This window comes from Vipera ursinii (genome assembly GCF_947247035.1).
Source record: "Vipera ursinii genome assembly, chromosome: Z".
NCBI classification, from domain to species: domain Eukaryota; kingdom Metazoa; phylum Chordata; class Lepidosauria; order Squamata; family Viperidae; genus Vipera; species Vipera ursinii.
The window spans coordinates 85917102-85941166 of NC_139517.1; the positions used below are offsets into that span (position 1 = coordinate 85917102).

The following is a 24065-nucleotide window of genomic DNA, read 5'->3' on the forward strand; positions in this document are numbered from 1 at the left end:
TCCATCTCACCTAGACTGATTATCAGAGAAATAGTATCAAGTTCTTTTGCTGAGACAATATCATAAAGTTATACTAAATTTTTTAATTGCTACACAGGTAATCTTTGTTTAGTTAAGTGAGACTATGATTGTGCTTATGATCATATTTCAGCTTTACTTTGCTTTAGAGAACCGCAAAGATTATTAATGCAATTATTAGTTGTTAGGTTACTTTTTCATCACTATTGTAACTGTGATTGTCACTAACCAAGCAGTTGCTAAATGAGAACTAGCTGTGTTACTATTATACTTACTAGAGATTTTAGATATAATCTTCAGACAGGTTTTTCTAAAAATACAAATATGTTTACATTACATTTATCAGTGATAGATAATGAAACTAGATAAAACTTATGAAAATAATTGAATTTAGCTTCCTGTGTTTTTTCATGTCTGTCCCACTTGTTAAATAATGACCTTTTCATATTTAAGGAAAAGGCCATTATGGATCAAGTGAGAAATGAATTTAAAACTGCAGTAAAGGCCTATCCAGTTTACCACGTTTGGTGTTCATTTCTTTCTTCTTCTTTTCATTTCATGTTTGGTACCCTGTTTATTTTCCAGTAAAATGAAGGATGAAGATGGATTATTCAAAAAAGATAACAGTAATGGACCATCTTGTAATGTTTTATTGAATTTGAGTTCTGCAAATTATGTGGTAGAGGAAAATTTGCCTGCTTAAGTATAAAAGAAATTGCTACTGTGTTCATATAATTCTTCATAGTGTAATTTAAGAAAAACTCACTACCCATATTACTGTTTGAGTAAAAGGTAAAAAGGTGCTATTACACTATCATGACAGCTCTCCTCTTGCTAATAAGTGACAAAGATAAATGTGTCTGCTTATATGTTCCTTGGCAGGACTCCAGATACGCGGGTGGAGTTTGAAAATAATGTTCCACCTGGATATGAGATTTCAATCCACTGCAATGCAGATAGCATACAGTGATGTTAAGCATATTGGTATTTGGGGGCGAGGGAAAGTTTCAACATATCATAGTTTTCTTTGGAGAGTTTGAAATTCCATGAAGCTGATAAAAATCTTTCTGAAATAGTGATTATATTTAAAGATCAGACAAACTGTGAGCCAAAAAGCTGTGCTTTAGTTCCTTCATTATGAAGAATTTGTAATTAGCACTGGAAGCCCTTGATATTTTTAAAATCATTTCTCTATTTATGATGATTTGTAAAAAAAAATTAATTACTTTTTGTAATGTGGTTATGATGAACATACTGCAAGGGAAAATAAGTAAATATAATTAAATATTTCCTTATTTCATACAAAAATTGAAACACAGTACAATTGTAATCAAAAATATAAAACAAAAGGGATATAGTGTTCAGGTGTGATATTCATGAAGATAAGCACCAGAATAGTAAAGTAAGATAAGTTTTAAACTCCAAATCACTATCTAAATTAAATTGTAATGATTGTATTAGTCTGTCTGAAAATAGCTTAGAAGGGTTCTTACACAGAAAATATATTTCTCATCAAGTGGTATTGCAGCAAGAAAACATAGATGATTGTAGATCTGAACAAACATTGAATAATAACATAAATTAAGATACAAATTACATTTGGCTATCTGAACATTTGGAGAATGCCGGTCTATGTTCATTAGTTAAGATGCAAGTAAGTTACAGTTGTCTGTTTAATTTTAGTATCAAATTCTAAATGTAATCATGACAGCAGTGGGGATTTTTACTTAGCTGATCACCACACTATATTACTGTTGTTGTTGTTGTTGTTGTTGTTAGTTGCAGTCAGCCAGACGTTCAGACACTTTTATCCACCTATCAAGTTTTTCCTAAAGATCTGGAAAAAGCTGATATTTGATTTTTTTAGGACTGATGGCAATAATGAGCAATGGAGCTGACATTATTGGTGTATTGTAAAATGTTGGGAGGGTTGGATACAAGCTTTGGTTTGTTTTAGTTAATTTGCTTTAATTTTTAAGCAAAAAAAGTAGGTTAAGCTCCACATAGGCTTAGATTTATCAGTCCTGGAACTTTATGTGTGAAAAGAGATCCTCTTTTCATTTTTCAAAGGGCCTCCTTTTTTGTATCAAATAGAATAAATTTTCCATTAAATATAGTCTTAGGTTGTAATATAGTAATATAGGACACTCAAAAACTGCATGCAAACCACAAGAGCCAGTCCCATCCATAAAATCCTCTCCTCCCACCTTCAGTTATGGTTTATTGGGGGAGAGTTATTCTTTTCAGATTAATATATTTATTTTTGCCTTTACTTTACTAAGTAGTCAACTTCAATGGTCCATATGTATGCTTACCATGATAATTGCCACAGACTTTGATGGCTGAAAGTGGCAGAAATCACAATTGCTTGTTTTTTTACAAAGATAATAGTAATATCAATGCATATAACATATAGCATGAAAGATAAGAGTATACACTTGTATATTGTATAAAGCTCCTCTCATTTAATAAAAATCAATTGGTTTCAGAGGAAGAATTAATGTCAGAGGCAAAAATATTGATTTGTAGTATCTAGTGATGAAGTAGGTTCTAAATATGAAAATAAATAAATTTGATCCTGGGAAGTAATTAACTATCACAGGGTAAAATATAAATAGCTCCAGCATTCCATAATTATAAAATAAAGATTTTAAGGGTGCTCCCTAAAAAAGAATTTAAGAACATATTTCCTTGAAAGTGCAAAATGTCTTGAATTCTAACATTTTGAATTTGAAACAATTATTCCATTGTTGCTGAAACAATTGAATTTGAACTTAGAGCCTAGCATTTTTTTTTTGCCTGAAATGATTCATTTGGAAAATATTGTTAGTTATAAGTGGTAAACCTCAACTTTAGATAATCATAGCTAAATAGAAAAAGAATTCCTGGGAGAATCAACTATGAATTGAAACTTATCTAATATTATTCCATCATTTTTCATGTTTAAATAAATAAATAAGTATACACACAGACGAATTTCGAATATGAAATTTTACATTAAATAAAAGGTCAGTGAAAAGAGGAGACTAATTAAGCACAATTAGTTTGTTTTATATATAAAACAGATGCTTAATAAAATTAAGAATACAGCTCAGGTTCTCTTTAGGGCTACTTAAATTCCTATTCAGAATTAATGTTTTTTTTTTATGTGCATTTTCTGAAGTTGCTAACAAAGGCAACTGTGGTTTTATGGTATTTTTCTGTGGCTTCTTACTATGCCTTATGGCCATTTGAGTATACTTGTATACTTATATACTTATTTATTCTACAGGGTTTGCTCTCAGAAATCCTGCGAAAGGAAGAAGACCCCAAGACTGCTTCGCAATCTTTATTAGTAAATCTTCGGGCAATGCAGAATTTCTTGCAGCTGCCTGAAGCAGAAAGAGATCGAATATATCAGGATGAAAGAGAAAGAAGCTTGAATGCAGCTTCTGCTATGGGCCCAACACCTCTTATAAGCACTCCACCCAGCCGACCTTCACAAGTAAACTATTTTCTACATTTTTCACACCTTTTTATACATCTATATATATTTGTAACTAAGGCAAGCTTCACAGTATTTTTTACAAATAATGTAATAAAGAGCAGGAGATTTAATTCATTATTTTAACAACATCAGAACTGCTGTCTGTGTAACAACATAGTTTACTAGAGTGTTCTTTTTAAAAAAAACATCAAGTTGGAGAAGACATTTTAAAGAAATTGTCAGTTGAATCGAACAATTTAGCCCATTCCATTTCAATATTTTAAATACTAATTTTAGTGAATATTGATGCTGCTATACTAGTTTAAGTGCAATGCTATACATGTAGGAGAACTGGCAACATTTATGTTTAGTTTAATCATTAAATGCCTTATAGTTTCTTAATGAATTCAGTTACATGAGAACAAGAGTTTAAGGTTTGACAGAACAATTTACAGTAAATAGTTTTTTCAACAAAAATATGTCAATAACTGGTATATCTTTTAATACATGGAAACCATCCATTTTATCATAATTATAAATCTTATTTTCATATTTTTCTATAAATCTGGCTAAAATAATAGTGTATTACAATATCTAATGAGAGACTTTTTTGATGCACATTTCCTGTTTCTTGTTATAAGAACTGACCTTCATATTTAGAATATAAAATAACTTTGGAGACCATCTTGCTATAGCTTTTGACCAATTGTTTAAACTTTAAAAATCAAAATGGCCTTTTGTAGTTTATATGAAAAAATATAAACTATTGTCTTTTTTAATGTCATTTTTAATGATATATTTGGAATAACAAAATATAATATAGAGCCTTCCATTCTTGAGAAAAAATCACCATGGAGAGAGCAGTTAATAGAAATGCTAGTATGTAAATATAACTGTGTTTCTAGGCGCCACAGTAATAATGGAGTAGTAAACTTTGTCCCAATAAAAAGCTATTTGGAAAGTATGTGCACTTATTATAACTCTTGTGCATTTGTAGAAGAGGCTTGAAAAGTAGTCTGTTTTCCTTGAAATGAAATACTTCATGAATTTAAATGCACAGTATAAGATTAAAAGCTAAACAAGGATTTAAAAGTAATTTTGTTCCTAAACTAAAACAGTACTTAACAGTACTTATTTATAAAGTGTGTGTGTGTGTGTGTGTGTGTGTGCATGTGTGTGTGCACATACCTGAGAAAAATATGAACATTTATGTTTATTAATATGTACTAATTTAATTGTTTCAGGTTTCATTTTTTTTGGCTATATTATTTCTAGTTTTATTATCAATTAAAAGTGTGATGTGCTAGATTTTCTAGAATTTAAACATATTTAAACAGCTTCATCTGATGAGCCTAAAAGAATATGTTTTTACAAATGTTAGTGGACTTTTTCCTCCCCATGAATGAAGGCAAATGTCCCATGATTGTATTGCAGGGTCCAATCTGTGTCAGACATCAAGGACCAGAGGTTAAGTCTTCTGAACTTTCAGGCTCATACTGGAGCCCATCCTGAGGGGACTTTGTCTCACCAGAATTTTTCTTCATTACAATTAATACAGCAAATAGTATTACATTATAAATAACCAGAGCTAATGTGTTTCGTATTTAAATGTATCATTTTGGTATTTTGAAGTCTTTGTTTTGACTTTAATATTTTGAAGATTTTTATTTTATTATTTGTTCTTTAATTTTATCATTCATTCTTCACTCCTTTTTAGTAATCTTAATTTTATAACCTCACTTTTTGGGGAGAACTACGTTTATAAAGTATCATACAATAAATGATGACTGATGCTTTCAGTAGAAATTATGGAGGAAAACCATAGCCTATGAAAGGTTAATTAACAATATATAATATAGTGTTCACTAGAGCCCGGCAAACTAATTCATCCATGCTATTCTTAATGGGTCAGGAGAAAATGTTAAGAAAGAAGGGAAAGATATTCAGGTTACGCTGTTAAGCAAGAATTGGCGGAATTATTTTTTTTTTGAACCAACTATATAACAGGTTTATCAACACACATCAATTGTCTCCTAATATTTTATTAAATGTTTATACATTTTTTTCTATAGAGATATATAAATCTTTATCCACTAATATTCTTATAGTCAAAGCAACCTCTATTATAATCAGTCAAAAGCTTTCCTAAACATAAATATGTGAACAAAATACTAATGTATCTAAGTAAATACAGTTTGCTTGTGTGTTTATGTGTTTATATTATTTTTAACTTCATAAGTCCATATATATATACATAACTGTCCAGTAAAATACTGTTTAGACATTAACATTTTAATAATGTTGATATTTATATGTTTATTAGGTTTGTATATGGTTCAAATGTTAATTAGAAGCAGAATTTTGACCTGGCTTCAGAGCAGCACTTCACTACTTTTCATTAAAGCAACCTAAAATTTGCAGCTATTCAGATAAGTCTGAAAAAATAGTGATACTGCTTCAAGGGGCTGACTTATTAAAATTTAATGCAGTATCATCTTTTCTCAAGTTTTAACTAAAGTAAATAGCAGAGAAGGAGTCTGTTCATGTTCATATGTACATATATGTTTTATGGTTTGTAAGATATAACCTATGTTACTTTAGCACATTTCAAAAGTATGTTCTCTAATCTTGCAAAGGAGCGTGTGATGGCTCAGCAGTTAGACATTGAGCTTGTCAGCTGGAAAGCTGGCAACCCTGGTTTGAGACCTGAGTGTCGCACAATGGGCTGAGCTCCCATTCCTGCCCCAGCTCATCCTGCCCATTTAACATTTTGAAAGCATGCAAATGAGAGTAGATTAATAAGTACCACTTCAACGGGAAGATTCCATGCACCATTGGCATACAGCCATGCTGGCTACATGACCACAGAAAATGTCTTTGGACAATAGTGGCTCCTTTGGCCAAAACAGAGATGAGTACCGTACCCTACAGTTATGCATGACTGGATAGGGAAACTATACCAGGGGTCTTAAAACATGGCCCTTTTATGACTTGTGGACTTCAACTCCCAGAATTCCTCAGCCAGCATGCCTGGCTGAGGAATTCTGGGAGTTGAAGCCCACAAGTCATAAAAGTGTCAAGTTTGAAGACCCCTGACCTATACCATAATCTTGCAAATAACAAAAAATGCCTTTGGTGACTCAAAATAATCTAGCACATGTTCCTGCAATGCTTTTTCTAATCAATATCAGATGTAAACCAAACCACTGCAGCAATAATTTAGAGTAACGGGTTCTAAGAAATAGTTGTTTTTTTACATTATTTTGTAAGACATTGGAATACTAAAATGTACTTCAGATTATCTTAAACTAGAAAGTTTTTTTGGAAAAAACTCATAAAGCTATGACAAAATTAAATGTTGAATATAATATTTTTTTAAAAGTATGTGAATGGGGATGTGGTGGCTCAGTGGGTTAGGACGCTGAGCTTGTTGATCAGAAGGTCGGCAGTTTGAATCCCGAGTGCCGTGTAACAGAGTGAGCACCTGTTACTCATCCCAGCTTCTGCCAACCTAGCAGTTCGAAAGCATGTAAAAATGCAAGTAGAAAAATAGGGACCACTATGGTGGGAAGGTAACAGTGTTCCGTGTGCCTTTGGTGTCTAGTCATGCCGGCTACATGACCACGGAAATGTCCTCGGACAAGCGCTGGCTCTTCGGCTTTGAAACAGAGATGAGCACCGGCCCCTAGAGTTGGAAATGACTAGCACGCATGTGTGGGGGAACCTTTACCTTTACCTTTTATAGAATATGGAACTTTGACCAGCTGACATTCTTCACCAGAAAATAGTCATACTGTAATTAGAAGTTCTATGATAAATTATAAAGTCCTGCAGTTGTACAAAAGAAAAGAGGGATATAAATTTAATAATAATCAATAAATAAATAACATATTTTATTTAATAAATTGGCAGTATTAAAAGTTTGAGATGGATTATAATGGACTGTGAGAGAGGGTTATGTTTAACATATACCTCATCAGAAATAATCCATGAATGAATTAGAATTACTCTGATGTCTTCTCAAAGTTAGACATGCTATGAGTACTTACTAGTATGTAAACCCTTTTCAATTTTCAATATTTCTGAATAAATATGACCTAAAATATTATGTGTTCTCCACACAAATCTTAAAACTAGATAAAGAAAACCCAAATAAATGAATGTCAAAAAGGTAATATTTTATTTATTGAGGAAAGTGATCAAATTTAATATATTTGTGTGTATAATAGTTATTGTGTCTTGAATTTCTTCACAACTTTAACAAGTGTCCTTTGTTAAGTACAGAAGGAAGAAATTATACCAATCACTGTCTTGAATTGGAATTTTTATTCCCTTTTTAATTTTTAGAGCCTCATTTTATTTTATTTTATCTTTTTTTTGTATATTCTGTGATAATTCTTGTTCATACTGTTTTCCATAATCATATCAGATTAATTTTTTTCAAAATCCTTTTTCTAACATCTTCTGGTATAACAGCTTCTTCTGAATACAAGAACAACAACAACAACAACAATAGCACACAACATACCTCATAGTGCTGGCCCAGTCCAATTGTCATTCCTCAACAATAACCATTATAAGTTAATTGCATCCAATATCAAAATAATGGTTCTTTCCCCAAAAATGCATTTATTCTTTAAAATTATTTTCAAAGTCTTAATATTGAAAATCAAACATTCCTTTTCTGAGACCTTACTCCATTTAAAATTTTCTATAGCTAAAACTTTGCCTTGCTTTTCACTGTTAATTCTTAAAGCTTATAAAAATACAGTTTTATTTTCTTATATTAACAATTAGAAGCACTCACTTGGTGCTTCCAGTCTCTGCCATTTTGAAAGAGTCCAACTTTTTAAAGTAATTAATAGGTAATTTCTAAAGGCAAAGAAAGTGTGATTTTAGTCTTCTCTGAAGACTCTGCTGTGGCTAGAACAAGAATGGCAAATTCCTCATCTCCCAGTTTTCCTACCTTCCAGAGACCATAATCTTGGAGTCTTCCTCATGAGGAGCAAACATATGAAGTGCAACTTAGGCAATCTCACATTCTCTCTTTCTTCAGAGAGGTCAAAGGAGCCAATCTATTTCTTGACTTTTGTTCTTATGGTTCTTAACCATAATTGGCATCTCTGCAAAACGCAAATCTATCTTCAGTCTGCCATTTCTCCCCCAGAAAACCAGAATTCATAGTTCCATCAGTAATGGCAAACTGTCCTTTTCCAAAATCAGCAAAGCAGACTCAAATCATGATATTGCCAATACCATATTTTATAGATAGAATGAGATTTTTATGCTGGAATCCAGTGTTTGCCTTTCACCAAATATAACACCTCTCTTTTCAGCCAAAAGTCCTATTTTGCTCTTCTCTATCTACAGAAAATTCTTCCAATAGCCTTCTGGCTTATTGATGTGGCCTTTTGGAAATTGTAAGCAGGGAGCAATATGGTAGCTTTCTTGCAACTTTGTTGTGCACACCATTATTGTTCACTGTTTTCCTGATGATGTCATGAACATTCACCAAACCAAGGGAGTTTTTGGTTCCATAGATATCATTCTGAGGACCTTGAGACCTCCTAGACAATTACATATCTTGTTCTTGATATGATCTTGGTTGGTCAACTATTCATGGGTAATAATAGTGATGAATATACACAATTTGTGTGACAATGGACTGGTAGAGTCCAAAGTCTTTGAAATAGTTTTATAAAGTTTTCGAACTTGATGAGCATCAACAACTGTTTCTTGGATGTTCTCAAAAATCTCCTTTGTTTGAAATGCATTACACTGTAAAGTTTAGATTTTCATAATAAATAACCAGAATTCTCTTCTTTAAATAAAAATAACCTCTCATAGTCACACCTGATTATTATCCCATTGATTGAAACAATTGATTCTACTTTCCCCATCAAACTAAATGATGATCTTAAAGGTTCACATACTTTATCACATAAAGATATAGCTTTGGATCATATGTCTCAAGAAATATGATGAACAAATTGTATGAACAATATAATATTTTTGACTTATTTGTTTATCTTGGTTTTGGCCTTTTAGGCTTAAACACCCCTTTGTGCAAGTGGATTCTTGATTTTCTTACCAACAGGCCCCAATATGTGCGAGCTGGAACAAATACCTCTAATACCATTTTCTTGGGCACAGGTTCTCCTCAGGGCTGTGTCCTAAGTCTGCTGCTATTCACCCTGTTGATTCATAACTGTTGTGCTAGGTTTGCCACCAACCATATTTGCAGGTGATACAACAGTAGTGGGCCTTATTCATGATGACAGTGTGGAAGCTTATCGCAAGGAGATTGAGGGGTTGATGAACTGGTGTAAGGAAAACAGCCTAGTTTTAAATACCAGAAAAACCAAAGAGATCATTGTTGATTTCAGAAAAGTCAGGCACAGCCACACTTCTCTGTGCATTAATGATTCACCTGTGGAGATGGTTACCAGCATCAAATTCCTGGGTGTGCAGCTAACAAGTAGGCTGGCTTGGTCGCTCAACAGTGAGAAACTGGTGAAGTGGGCACAGCAGCGCCTGCACTTTTTGCGTCGCATGAGAAAAGCTCATCTTCCTTCCCCTGTTCTGACCACTTTCTACAGGGGGACGATTGAGAGCATCCTGTCATACAGTGTCACAGTCTGGTATGGAAGCATCACTGCTTCAGACAGGAAGGCAGTGCAGAGAGTAGTGAGGATGGCCGAAAAGATCATTGGCATTTCCCTCCCTCCCATCCAGGACTTAGAAAAAAAGCATTGTTTGAACAGGGTCCGTAAGAGTATCTGGGACACTACTCATCCTCTTCACAACCTGCTTTCCTTGTTACCTTCTGGGAGGAGGCTTCGTGGTATCTGTAGCAAAACATCCAGATTCAACCATAGTTTCATTCCGTGCAGCATTAACCTTGTGACCTCTCGCTTCCTCCTTCCATTATATATTCAAGATGGACAGTATTTAATATTTTATTGTTATGTATATGTAGGGGTGTGGGTCTATAGAAATGTTGTATGTAGTATGTTTTAGATGTGTGTCATGTATGTGTTTTACTTTGAGAGTGGGCAACTAAATTTCATTTTTGATGTGTGCTGTTGTGCCCACAGTAAAAAATGACAATAAAGATTATCTTATTACAATTGCATGGAGAACAGATTTAGGTTTTAGGTCATAGTTACGAAGAAACTTTGAAAGCTCAAATGGGTTCACCAATTTTTAAGCATCCTCAAATGGGATTAATTTATCTTGCTTTGAAATTGTGTATAAAGTTTGAATGCTTTATCTCTGATGAAGAAGCCAGGTAAATATTCCTCCAACTTGTTTAGGAAAAAAATGACAAAGAAAATTGGGAAAATGTGCAGGCATTTATTAGTTTTTTATATATTTATTTATCTAAAAGCATTTATTTATTTCATTTGCCATAAAAAAAATTCTTAACACTGTAGGAAGAGATAAAGCACTTAAATGAAACATTCTATTTGACCACTTCTACCAGAATCTACTTAGAAATAATATTTTTTTAAAAAAAAAATTAAAAAATTGAAGTTAAAAAAACACTAAAATGAATAGGAAAAGTGTGGCAAAAAGGCATTTTGCTTATTCTCTATATGTGTTGAACATGGCGGGCAAAAAAGATTTTCACAAGTGCATTCCTGTGCTTGGGTACGACACAGAATAAAAGGATGTCTGATATATAAGGCAACTTTCATCTTCAGAGGACCTCTCTTTTTGAAGATGAAATAGGGAAGTTCACTTAAAGCTCTACTTGTCTCTCTTGGCATGTTATTTAAACATTTGGCAGTAGCTTGTTATAGGAAATATATAATTATTTTACCTTATTATTATAATTGAGTTTAAGAATAAGCCTCTTGATTTCAGTGGAACTTATTTCTAATTAAGAGCACTTAAACTCTAGTGTGTGCTGACAGTTATAGTGCCTCTTAACTGGGCATCTTTTTTATCTGTTGAATAATGATATATCATATTTCTAGGTAAAAACAACTGCTATTTCAACAGAAAGAAATGGAAAACCTGAAAATAATACCATGAATATTAATGCTTCCATTTATGATGAGATCCAACAGGAAATGAAAAGAGCTAAAGTATCTCAAGCATTATTTGCAAAGGTTGCAGCAACAAAAAGCCAGGTAGGTTTTGTGGTCATCTGGGAATTAATGTTGCTATTCTTGCTTCTTTGTTGTTCAGTTTAGTTGGATGACTATATGAATAAAATCCTTTAAACGTTAAGTGTGATTAAACACAATAAGAAATTTATTGGCATCTCTAGAGTGTAGGTCAAGATGTTTTTATCTGACTATATTTAGACTATATTTATATGACTATATTTTTTCTGATATTATAAAATATGGCATATTTATGGGCAATATGGTGAAAAACTGTTATGTTAACCAATCGTAGCCTTTTGTAGCCTTTTAATACATTCAATATATTACCACTCTGTATAGGTGAAAACCTAGATATCCTGCAATCCTTTCTGTTCCATTTCCCCAACCTAATCTTCTTTTTATTTAAAATTAGAAAGTTTAATGGTTATTCTGATATATGCCTAGAGCTTTCTGAATCATACTGAAAATAGGAGTCCAGATTTAAGAGAAAGGAATCCAAAGGTGAGAAAACATAATGTGGGGGGTGGGGGGAGTTTTTAGGGAGAAAATAATTTTATAAGGAACCTAAAATAAACAAATTTAATGTAAAGTTTGGTGGTTTAGAACTTAGGACTGCTTTATTCTAAGTAGATTCCAGCTAGTGTGACTTGTTTTATGACTTGATTGATGATCTGCTGCTAAGGGTGTCTCAATGGGGAAACATATAAAGACCTTAATAACTAAAATAGTAAGAAAAAAGTGGTGCTTCCAAACTGTTTCTAAGATAAACCAAAAGAACTGTGCAGCAGTTCAGTGCACATGACATTCAAGGAGCAACTTGTCAGCAACAACTTCTCTGTTGTTGTTTTTTAAGGCTAAATGTGACCCTGAGGAACTACCATATATGTTTGGTATAGAGAAGAGTTTTCAAACTGCTTCGTGGAATCCTGGATTTCCATGAGATTCCATAAGATGGGGTTCCATGAGATAAATCGGGAAAAATGTACTTGAACTTAACTGGGTTTTTTATCATTAAAACTTTACATCTTAATCAGGAGATCCAGAGATATTTTTTGTTACCACAAGGTTCTACTCTGATGCCCCAAATATTTTTTTGAATCCCTAAAAGCCTGTCTTTCTTTAAAAGTTCAAGTCAGCATATCTATGTATTCATTTCACCCATTTTTTTCCTATCCAATATTTAACAAACTATGTTCAAGTAACCAGCTAAACAATACTTGGTGGTCTTTAGGGCTGAAAGTTTTAACTGGATTTCCCTAATCCTAATATACCACTCTAATGTAGGATAGGAAACTTGGTTCTTTTCATCTGTTTTGAACTCCCTCACCCATAAACCACAGCCAACATATTGTTAGTAAGTTACAATGAAATAGTCCCAAATAACTGTAAAATATCAATACAAAAATGATAGTTCAAATTATTCAGATTGAATAATTTGTGGTGTGAGTTCAGGATGCCAAAAATGAGGGCAATCAAAGACTGAATGTACAGAGCCCATTTATTCATATTGTTTGAACATATTGTGACAGTAGTTTGGATTTTGACTTGATCAGGTTTAATAATTCACTTTGTATCTTTGATGGATTTATTTTCCCTATGCACAAACTTTAGTGCACCTTCAGTAACAAACAAGCACAATGTTGCTTTGATATAACTAAAGTATTTTTCCTAATCTGGAATTTGTCTTTGTTATTTTCTGGATATTGAATTAAACCCACAATATATGTTTAGACAGTATAAAACTTTGACCTGGATGTTTTTATATAGTACAAAATATGATAGAGTATATTCCTTGAATATGGAATGATTTATTTTGGAATAAACATCCATTTCAAATAACTGGTTAAATGGTGAATTAGGAAAAAGTGACATTAACAACAATTTTAAAATTTTAAAATGTCATTTTAATAAATTTCATCTGTCAATGAGATAATCCTTTTAGAGTGCTGGACTAACTTTATGAGTTTACATCTCTGAATAAACATGCAGAATTAAAATATATGAATTGTAAGTTTTGACTTAATTTTGCTAGCTGATCACTGTTCTTGGAATATATTTGTAAATTTAAATTATTCTAAAATATTAAAAAATTGTATATTGAATTGCAAAGTTGACCTGAAAGGTCAAATATAGTTCCCATTTTCCCCCTAAAAAAAGAAACACCTTTTCAGTCCTGGCTGAATTGACTGATGCCACCTTTCTTTAGACATGATAGACTTTAAATTATGTTATTGCAGTTTGCTTTATTATTTAAGCTGTAAGTTTGGAAATGTTTGCAGTTGGGAATTGCTCCATCTTTCATTATATAAAAAATATGTTTCTTTTTAAAGTTATATGCTGTAAGGAATACTTAAAAGGATATTTTGGAAATGTTACATCAAAATGATTAAACTCAAGCTGTGGACTGTAAAAAATTACAGCTTTACAGGCCACATGCCTGCCTACCCTTCAATCACTGTCAAAGTGATAATTTCTGCAATAATATGTTTCTTTTATTGTAGGATTCTAAACACCAAGTGCTGTTTAAACATTAAACTGAATTGTTTCTCTTAGCATTGCACTCACTGTGTCATACATCAGGCCACTACAATCTCTTGTGTAGAATGTAAAATTCTGTCATGAATCATGGCTTGTGTATTGGAAATTACTGTAATTTTGATTGGATATTACAGGGCTCTTGAAATGTTTCTAATTATGATAGAATGTTAACTATGACTTCAAACCTGTATGCTTTTTTGATATTTCTATTTTCAAAAGAAGGTTATACAGTGTGCATTAAGAAGAAATATCCATTGTCAGTATCTCTTTATATTACCTATCCTTAGTATTTTTTACTTTACTACAATTTATAGCCACTGAATTGTATACTGAATTTGGTGGCACTGATACTAAGATTTTGTTTTCCATGAATTGCATCTGCAGTCACATATTGGATTTCTATTAATTTTAGATGTTGTATGTTTTATTTATTATTGTTATTATTATTAGGTTTTTATCTCCTTTATTATTTTTATAAATAACTCAAGGGATCAAACTCAAGGCTTTGTCTGTTAGTTGATTTCTTCAATTATTTAAAAGAAAGTTAATCAGTAAAAGCACTAAAAATCCCTCTTAAAAGGGCAGCAGAAATAAATAGCTCTCCATTCATTACTGTCCTAATAATATAGCGTATATATGCAATTAAAAAAAATTAAAGAAGATTTAGACCTAAGCCATCATCATTATTGGTAACAAGCTACTTAAAAATGTTGCCTCAGTTAAAATTATATTTTTCATAGGAATCATTACCTTTGATTTATAATTTATAATGATATTATATATCATCTATGTTATGTGGATACCCATTTAAATAATAGGATTTCAGGTGTCTATAATTTTAAATTAATATTTTAGAAATTTATTAAATTTATTTTTAATTGCTTTTAATCTACTGTAAACTGCCTTTAACTCTTCCCTATTTGGGGATCTCTGAAAAACCAGGTTAATATTTTTTAATAAAAATTATAAAAAAATATAAAAAAGTTCCTTCCTAAGAAAAAAATATTTTATTTCATTTGAGTTTTCATCACCAAATAATACTTTTGTTCACAGACAGCACTTAAAACTTTAATTTTTGCATTCATATGCCCATATAAAATGTATATTACCGTTTTATGGTGACTACTTCAAGCATTCACATTGCCTTGCCATAGATATTGTGGCATGGAAGTTTCTTATTTGCAAAGCTTTTTGTTCTCTGCAGTGTTGGACATTGATGGATGCTAAATAGAATCCAAAGACATAAGCCAAGTTTAGGCAAGTGTAATATAAAGTCTTGGTTATACTTTATCATTGCTTCCATTAACAACAGCTATTATTGATCATTTGAACCGCATAACTCATAGAAATACAAACACAAAATTACATTGTTTTTAGTTAGTGCCATGCTATTGCTTACATTATAAAGATATATATTATCTAGTATGAATGTTGATGATACCTTTAAGTTTTTATGATGATCTATTCAGGTGACATACGAATGCTTAGAAGCACCTAAGAATATATTGCCAGTTTTTTTGATACATGTAAAAATTACATTGAGTTCCAGGATTTTATACATAAAGACATCTATCTACAAGAGAGATTTTTTTTATAATTTTTGTAATTTTCAGCAATGCATTGTGATTTTATCCTGTCTTCAGGATACTGTCTTATCCTGCAGTATTATCATATTCAGTACCTGGGTTTTGTTTGGTATGGTGTTAAAAACAGCACAACATACAATATTGGCATTTTATTGGTACTTTTCTTTGTAGTTTGTATTTGCTGAACAGAACATAAATTGTGGGATCCTTGGTGCAATCTGAGCTTGGTGATTTTCATGCAAGCCCGGCATTAATTGTAAAGCATGTTGAAGCCGTATATAAGTCTATGTGCTATTGCTATTTAGTTACCAAATGAGCTAATATCACCAGTGCAGTTATTGATGATGTTCGGTAATGAAACATCTGCAAGAAAACCACCAAGCTCAGAGAGCATCAATGACCCCCTACTTCAAGCCTGGGCTATACATATTCTGTCAGAATAGAAATAATAGTTCAATGAAGATTTACATTGTATATCCAATACTTAGTTGTTACATGAGCATTTTAAATTGTGACTCTTCATTAGAAACATTCAATATTTTTTCTTTATATGTTGTTGTTAGTTGCGAAGTTGTGTCCGACCCATTGTGACCTTTCTCAAACATTTATTTCCTTACATAATTGTTGGAGAATGTAATTGTCCTGTACTTTTTTCTCCCAATTCAAAGAGTTACACGCATGCTTAGAGAGAAAGTATATTCTTACACGTTTTTTTCCTTGTTTCCCCACCAATGATTCACATATATCAAACTGGAATGTACACTATCACACTAACATTTTTCTGATCATACTCCCACTTCAGGCTTTTCAGTTCATAACTCAGGTTTCAATATTCAGGATTGGAATGTTGAAAGTAATTTTGAGATATTTAGATTTAAATTTCTTTTTGGTCTGTGGGAGGTCTTGGCCAAGCAGAAATTTGCTTTGAGCACTGTGTGATGGAAGTGTGAATAAAAATGTGCAAGATAAATGTATGTGGCCCCAAAGTACTTAACAGAGATTTTTTATTGCTCTGTCCCTTAGTCTTACCTGCTATAACAGTAATAACCTCAATGATTAATTTAATAGTAGAGAAAACAGATCAATATTGAAATTAAAACTATTAACAGTACAAGAATTGGATCTCAGATATTTCATGCTATTCTTAGTACTCTAAAGTAAAATAACATAAACAATATGATTCCCTGGTCAGCTGAGCTAATAGGATTAATTAAGATATATTAAATATATAATAGGCAGCTGCTCTGCCTTTCTGACATTAGAGTAAGTCTGAATTAGAACTACCACAGATGAACAGGAAGGCAGATTTAAACTTAGCTACCATTCATCATTTGATTTTGGAATACATCAGAGCTATGCAGGAATTAGGAAAAAAATAGTGAATGAATCTAGATTGAGATCTTACATGCTTATTTGCATGTAAATAAAAAACAGATGGTGCGCTACTAGCTACTTGATTTGCAGATACTGGGTGGTGTAAGTTAGCATACAGTTTGGGGAATGCTGTGCTAACATAATGGGACAATGTCAAGATTTGGGAGAACACAATTTTCTACTGTGCTATATTCTCCTTTCTCTCACACACTTATCAATATATATATAAATCTGATTATTTTCTTTTGGTGGAGCAGTTTAAACGTTTCCCCTGTCCAGTTGTGACCAACTCAAGGGGGCAGTGCTCATCTCCGATTCTCAGTCAAGGGAGTCTCACATTATCTGAAAATGCTTCCTCATCATGTGGCCAGCCTGAAAGGACGGAATGCAGTAACATTTCCCACTGAAGCAGAGTACCTATTTATCTACTCATGTTTGCATGCTCTCAAACTGTTTGGTTGGCAGGAGCTCACTTCATTGCATAATATTTGGGTCTCGAACTCAAGCTTTCCAACTGACAAGTACAGCATCTTTAACCACTGAGCCATCGTCCCATTACTGTAGAGCAATAAAAAGGTCTTTTCACAAGTCCAGTCTCTCAGCAATTTCATGATATTAAAAGAAATTGCAAGAGAGAGAGAGAGAGAGAGAGAGAGATTAACTATAATGTGCAATGTTTGGTAACTGGAAATAAAATACTGACCTGAATAGGTCTTTGGTCTGAAGCAATATTACTTTTTAAGGTTTTTTTCTATTAAGGAAACATATCCTTTCACCTTTATTCTTTGTATATCATTAAATATAGTGAAGCAATATTAATAGAATACAGGATGCTTCATTCATTAAGACATTGATTGTGCCTTTCTTCTCTGTCTTATAATACCGTGTGGTAAAATGAGCTCACAGAAATTCACAATGATGTACATAGTGGTTCTGTAACTCCTCGGGCTGCAATGTTGCCTCAGTACCTCTGTTTCAGAAAATCAGATCATAGGCTGCATGCTGTCATGTAATAAGGTGTCTGATCCTTATTACCAGTTTGTTGATGCACAGACTCCTTCAAATTGACCATTGCAACACATGGTTTCCCCTGAAACTAGCTGTGATAATTAGTGTGGCTCTAATGAGACAGAATGTCACTGATCTTGTGCTGAACTGTTGAGTATCGACGCTATGGATGGCAACTGTCATAGCCTGCCATCTGTGACAGAGCCTGGCATATTCTGTTAGCAAGGTAGAGCATGCTCAGTGAGTTGATTTGAAACAAATGGTTTGTTGCCTGATCAGAAATTGCTGTGGTATGGTAAAGGGGATGATATTTTTATATTTCCTGTTTCTGTTATGCTCAATCAGTCACAAAAAATGCTAACTAATCTATTTCAATTTACAATTAGAAAAATATTTACAGATGTTGTTTCACATTTTTGCTGTTTGTAAGGCAAACAATTCAGTTGCTTATTTTCATTTTTAAGTGAAAGGATTAAGTAGACAAAAATTATTTAATAAGAGAAAAAAATATCATGTTTGCCTTTTATTATTGAACCAGGTAATCTATGCTGAATTCATGATGTAAATTAATATTTTTCTTTCTTGGAGGAAGATTACCTAATTTTGTTTGTTTATATACATGCAATGTGTATGATAATTTGTGATTCTACCCCTTCACTAAAGAGATAGCCAACATAGAGGTCCCAAATAAGCAGGAAATTGCCACCATGATATATCCAAATGTATCTAAGTGTCAGTGAAATAGAAAGTTTATTTCTGACAGAGAAGCCTATGCTTATTAGCTGGTGCTGTTCTTAACTGTAAACTCTGGTCACAAAATTTGTAGACGTGGAAGTCCAGCACCATTTATCATTTCACGATGCTTTGTTGCTTTCCCCCCCCCCCCCCAGCTTCTTCCTCTGGCAGACCACACAGGGCTTGTTCTGAAGAACATTTTCACTAATCTGATCAGGCAGCCAAATACGCCGGGAAAACTGCTTTAATGATCCCACTAATTACCTCAAGTCAATATGAACTGTATTATTAGACTGAGGGAAAATATTCCATTAGGTCTCCCCCTTGGGAGTTTCTCCGCTTTGTGATGTCACTGAAGCCTTCGCCCTCTTGCTTGTAATTAATTTTATTTACACACACAGGCACGCACAAGGTCACACCTGCACAACCAGAGCTGGCCAGGGAGCTAGTAGCACTCAGCCTTAATCAGATCTGTCATAATTACCATTCTGCATGTTTCTGACACACGCTGTGAAATATTTCAATTTAACTGCCGCTACCAGCACAACCAGATGTAGTGCAAGTGTGGCTGCATTGGAAATATTATTCCTCAGGATAAACTCTCTCCTCCTTTTTTTCCTCCAACCCCCTCTCCCTTTTAACAGCTAATGTGGCACAGAAGCTGATGTATCCTGTAAATCTTGAATGCAGTGCTAGATTGATAACAGCAGATTAGACAGTTTAACCACAAACAGCTTGTTCATTTTTCACAAATGAAAACCACATGTGGTGCAACTAAAATTCCAGGCCTCTTTTCAGTGATATTTCTTTTTCTAGTTGCTTTATTATTTGAGGTGTATTTTTGCCACATAGGTTGTAAAATCTTGACTTACACACATAGAAAATAATTGTTATCCAAGCTTCTCAAATTATTTCTTGGTAACTACATTTCATTAAACCTGTAATACAAAGTCAGTCAGTCAGCCAGACAGCCAGCGGCAAAGCAAAATATTCATGAGATACTATTTTGTGTGTGTTATCACCTTAACCTACTTTTAGAAAATATCCTGCAGGATTATTTAAAAAACAAATCTCATCAGGTTGCAACTATATTTCTTATTTGCAAAGATATAGCTTCTCAAAGGCTTGGAGAAATCTCCCAAAGTGAATTTTTACTGAAATAAAATAAAGATTGATGATGCATCCTTTGCATTTTTAGGAACTCATAAGAAACAGTAAGTTTTGTGATTCAAAAAGATAAAAGCTAAAGGTACAAGTTATCTGCCTACTTAATGTTCTCATTCCTACCACCTATTGTTTAGATTCAGCAATGCTACATAACTGCATTATATAAATATATCCCAAGATTCTATATTGCTGTGTACCCTGAAAGACAAAACTCTTCCATGTTTTCTAAATGTTTATGAGTTAAAACTCTAGCAATATATTAAATATAAAAGCATGAAAAATATTACATTGAATTCTTTTTTAAAAAAAAAACTTAAAATAGTTATTAAATTAAGAGTGGACATTATAGTATTGTCATTGCTATACTTTTTAAAAATATTTCATAGGGTTTATATCTATCTTTTTCTCCTTGAGTTGAAGCCAGTCTAAATAGTTTTCCTTCTCTCAGTTTTTCCCCATGACAGCATTAAACTGAGAGAGAATCTCAAAATCACAAAGTGAGTTTCCATGACAGAGGGTGAGCTTGAACCTGGGTCTTTCCAATTGAAGTTCAACACCTTAGCACCACATTTCAGGTAATCCTTGACTTACAACTGTAATTGAGCCCAGAATTACAGTTGTAAATCGTGCTTGTCATTAAGCAGGTCATCATGTGTTGTGCTCAATTTTACACCTTTTTTACGTTAAATGAACGCGACCTTATTTTTTGGGTCCTTTATAACTAACTGACTGATCATAAGTGGAAGAGAATCCATAGTGTATTTTAATAGGTTAATGAATAAGCTCTTGCTTTTTATTCTCTCTCTCTCTCTCTCTCTCTCTCTCTCTCTCTCTCTCTCTCTCTCTCTCTCTCTCTCTCTCTCTCTCTCTCTCTCTCTCTCTCTCTTTCTCTCTCTGTGTGGGTGTGTGTAAAATGCCTGTATTACTTTGTTTTGAATCCCTCAGTAAAGAAAGAAAAAATACTTTAGTGAAGTCAAAAATAACTTGGGTGGATAAGATATGATAACTATAATATATAAGCAATATCAGAACATTTTATTCTCAGGTTCTGTTTCCAGGAAAGCTTATTGCTGGAGTGCTATTTGTATGTGTACTCCTTGTAAATTTCTCCTGGGCATTTTGTTGGATCAGTAGGATCAGAATAGTGATACTACGGTGTATGGAAACTAGCAAGATATCTGAAAGACCTAACTTTCCTTAAGATCAGAATACACTTTTTAGAGCTAGATTGAACATGCTCCCATCAACACTCTTGCAAAGCAGGTGTAGCAAAATCCCATAGCAAAGTGATATGTATATGTGATAATAACAAGGTTTAAAATATCTCATGTGTTTTTATGCTGCAAATTCTACAGGAATATTAGATCAATATCTACCTTTCCCTTTATAGATTTTTAAAGAGACCAGAGAATTTTTTATATGAACCATCTTCTGCAGATTTAAATCTATGCAGTAGCTAAATTTGGTACTGCTGAAATGAAAATAAGGCAAAACTGATTTATAGGAGTCCTATTGTAATTAATATCACATCTGGTTATCTTTTAGTAATTTTTGGAGGATATATATTCTGGTGTATAGTCTAAATATATAGTATTTATTAATGAATATTGTTATAATAGGAATGTTCAAAGTACCCTGTACTTGATTTATTTACACTGGCCAATATAAAGTTGTGTTTATTCATCTTACTCTGATTCTAGTTGTTACCTTTTATTCCTTTTTGTCTGTTTTATGTTGCTGGTCATTGACCTAATAAATATTACACACAGACAAGTGATCCAGCTCTTTGATTTGATTTGTATTAATGAATAAAAGTTACTTGCAGGATTATTTAAAATACAAATATAAATACTTTTACAGGGTTTGTTAGTTTGCTGGTTTATTTTGATATAGCCCTAAAGTACAGATCTGCTAGATTTACCAGTGCAAGTACATATTAGAACTTGCAAACTTGTCAAGGGATACTCCTATGCATTCTATTTGAATACTTATATTATAAATTAAGTAATGGCTTTAAGTGGCTATACTGTATATTTCCAAACCACAGATGATATTTAAAGATATATATTGCAACCAGTTTTTAAATGATAATAAAGATAAGATCCTCTTCATGGATTACTGCCTTGTCGTGGCGAAGGGGCTTGTGTAATTAAATGAAGCTATGAGCTATGCCATGCAGGGCCACCCAAGACGGACAGGTCATAGCAGAGAGTTCTGACAAAACGTGATCCACTGGAGAAGGAAATGGCAACCCACTCCAGTATCTTTGCCATGAAAAGGCATATGACACTGGAAGATGAGCCCCTCAGGTCAGAAGGCATCCAATATGCTACTGGGGAAGAGCAGAGGGCTAGTACCAGTAGCACCAGAAATAATGAAGCGACTGGATCAAACCTGAAAGGACGCTCAGCTGTGGATGTGTCTGGTGGTGAAAGGAAAGTCTGATGCTGTAAAGATTTTTTCTCCATAGGAACCTGGAATATAAGATCCATGAATCAAGGAAAGCTGGACATGGTCAAACAAGAGATGACAAGACTGAACATCGACAACTTAGGAATCAGTGAACTAAAATGGACAGGAATGGGTGAATTTAATTCAGATGACCATCAGGTATACTACTGTGGGCAAGAATCCCTCAGAAGAAATGGAGTAACTTTCATAGTCAATAAAAGAGTAGGAAAAGCCATACTGGGATACAATCCCCAAATTGACAGAATGATCTCAGTGCAAATCCAAGGCAAACCATTCAATATCACAGTAGTCCAAGTTTATGCCCCAACCACCAGTGCTGAAGAGGATGAAATTGACCAGTTCTATGAAGGCCTACAGCACCTTATAGATCTAACACCAAAAAATGATGTCCTTATCATCATGGGGGATTGGAATGCTAAAGAAGGAAGCCAAAAGATAACCAGAGTAACAGGCAAGTTTGGCCTCGAAGTACAAACTGAAGAAAGGTACAGGCTAATAGAATTTTGTCAAGAGAATATGACGGTCATAGCAAACACTTTTCCAACAAACCAAGAGACGGCTCTACACATGGACATCACCAGACAGTCAACACGGAAATCAGATTGACTCTTTTATTGACGAGTCATAAAAGAGCAAAGGTTGCCTACCCCTGCTCTATACAGTCAGTAAAAACAAGACCAGGAGCTGACTGTGGCTCAGACCATGAGCTTCTTGTTGCAAAATTGAGATTTAAACTAAAGAAAGTAGGGAAAAGCACTAGGCCACTCAGGTAGGTACTAAATCATATCCTGATGAATATACAGTAGAGGTGACAAATAGATTTAAGGAAGGTTCGCAAAATTGTACAAGAGGTAGCAACTAAAACCATCCCAAAGAAAAAGAAATGCAAGAAAGCAAAATGGCTGTCTGAGGAAGCTTTGCAAATAGCTGAGGAAAGTAGGGAAGCAAAAGGCAAGGGAGACAAAGAAAGATACACCCAATTGACTACAGAATTCCAGAGAATAGCTAGAAGAGATAAGAATTCCTTCTTAAATGAACAGTGCAAAGAAATAGAAGAAAACAATAGAATAGGGAGGACCAGAGATCTCTTCAAGAAAATTGGAGAGATGAAGGGAACATTTCATTCAAAAATGTGCATGTTAAAGGACCAAAATGGTAGGGACCTAACAGAGGCAGAAGAGATTAAGAACAGGTGGCAAAATTACACAGAAGAACTATACAAGAATGAGCTTAATGTCTCTGATAACCACGATGAGGTGATCATTGACCTCGAGCCAGACATTCTAGAATGTGAAGTGAAATAGGTCTTAGGAAAGCTGAGGAACAACAAAGCTAGTGGAGGCGACAGTATTCCAGCTCAGCTATTCAAAATCTTAAAAGACGATGCAGTAAAAGTGCTACACTCAATTTGCCAGCAAATTTGGAAAACTCAACAGTGGCCACAGGATTGGAAAAGATCAGTTTAAATTCCAATTCCAAAGGAAGGCAGTGCCAAAGAATGTTCAAACTATTGCACCATTGCACTCATTTCACATCCTAGTAAAGTTATGCTTAAAATCCTACAAGCTAGACTCCAGCAGTATG

At 33.4% G+C, this 24065-nt stretch overlaps 1 protein-coding gene across 4 annotated transcripts in view; it reads left to right on the top strand.

The window, feature by feature from the left end:
- The window catches only part of SATB1 (SATB homeobox 1), a 120808-nt gene that overhangs the window by 67794 nt on the left and 28949 nt on the right, over nucleotides 1-24065 (top strand). For all 4 annotated transcript variants that reach the window (XM_083376140.1, XM_083376139.1, XM_083376138.1 and 1 more), the window contains 2 exons: nucleotides 3290-3502; nucleotides 11467-11622. In XM_083376140.1, the coding sequence (XP_083232266.1) occupies nucleotides 3290-3502; nucleotides 11467-11622 (369 nt within the window). The remainder of the gene's footprint in view (nucleotides 1-3289; nucleotides 3503-11466; nucleotides 11623-24065) is intronic.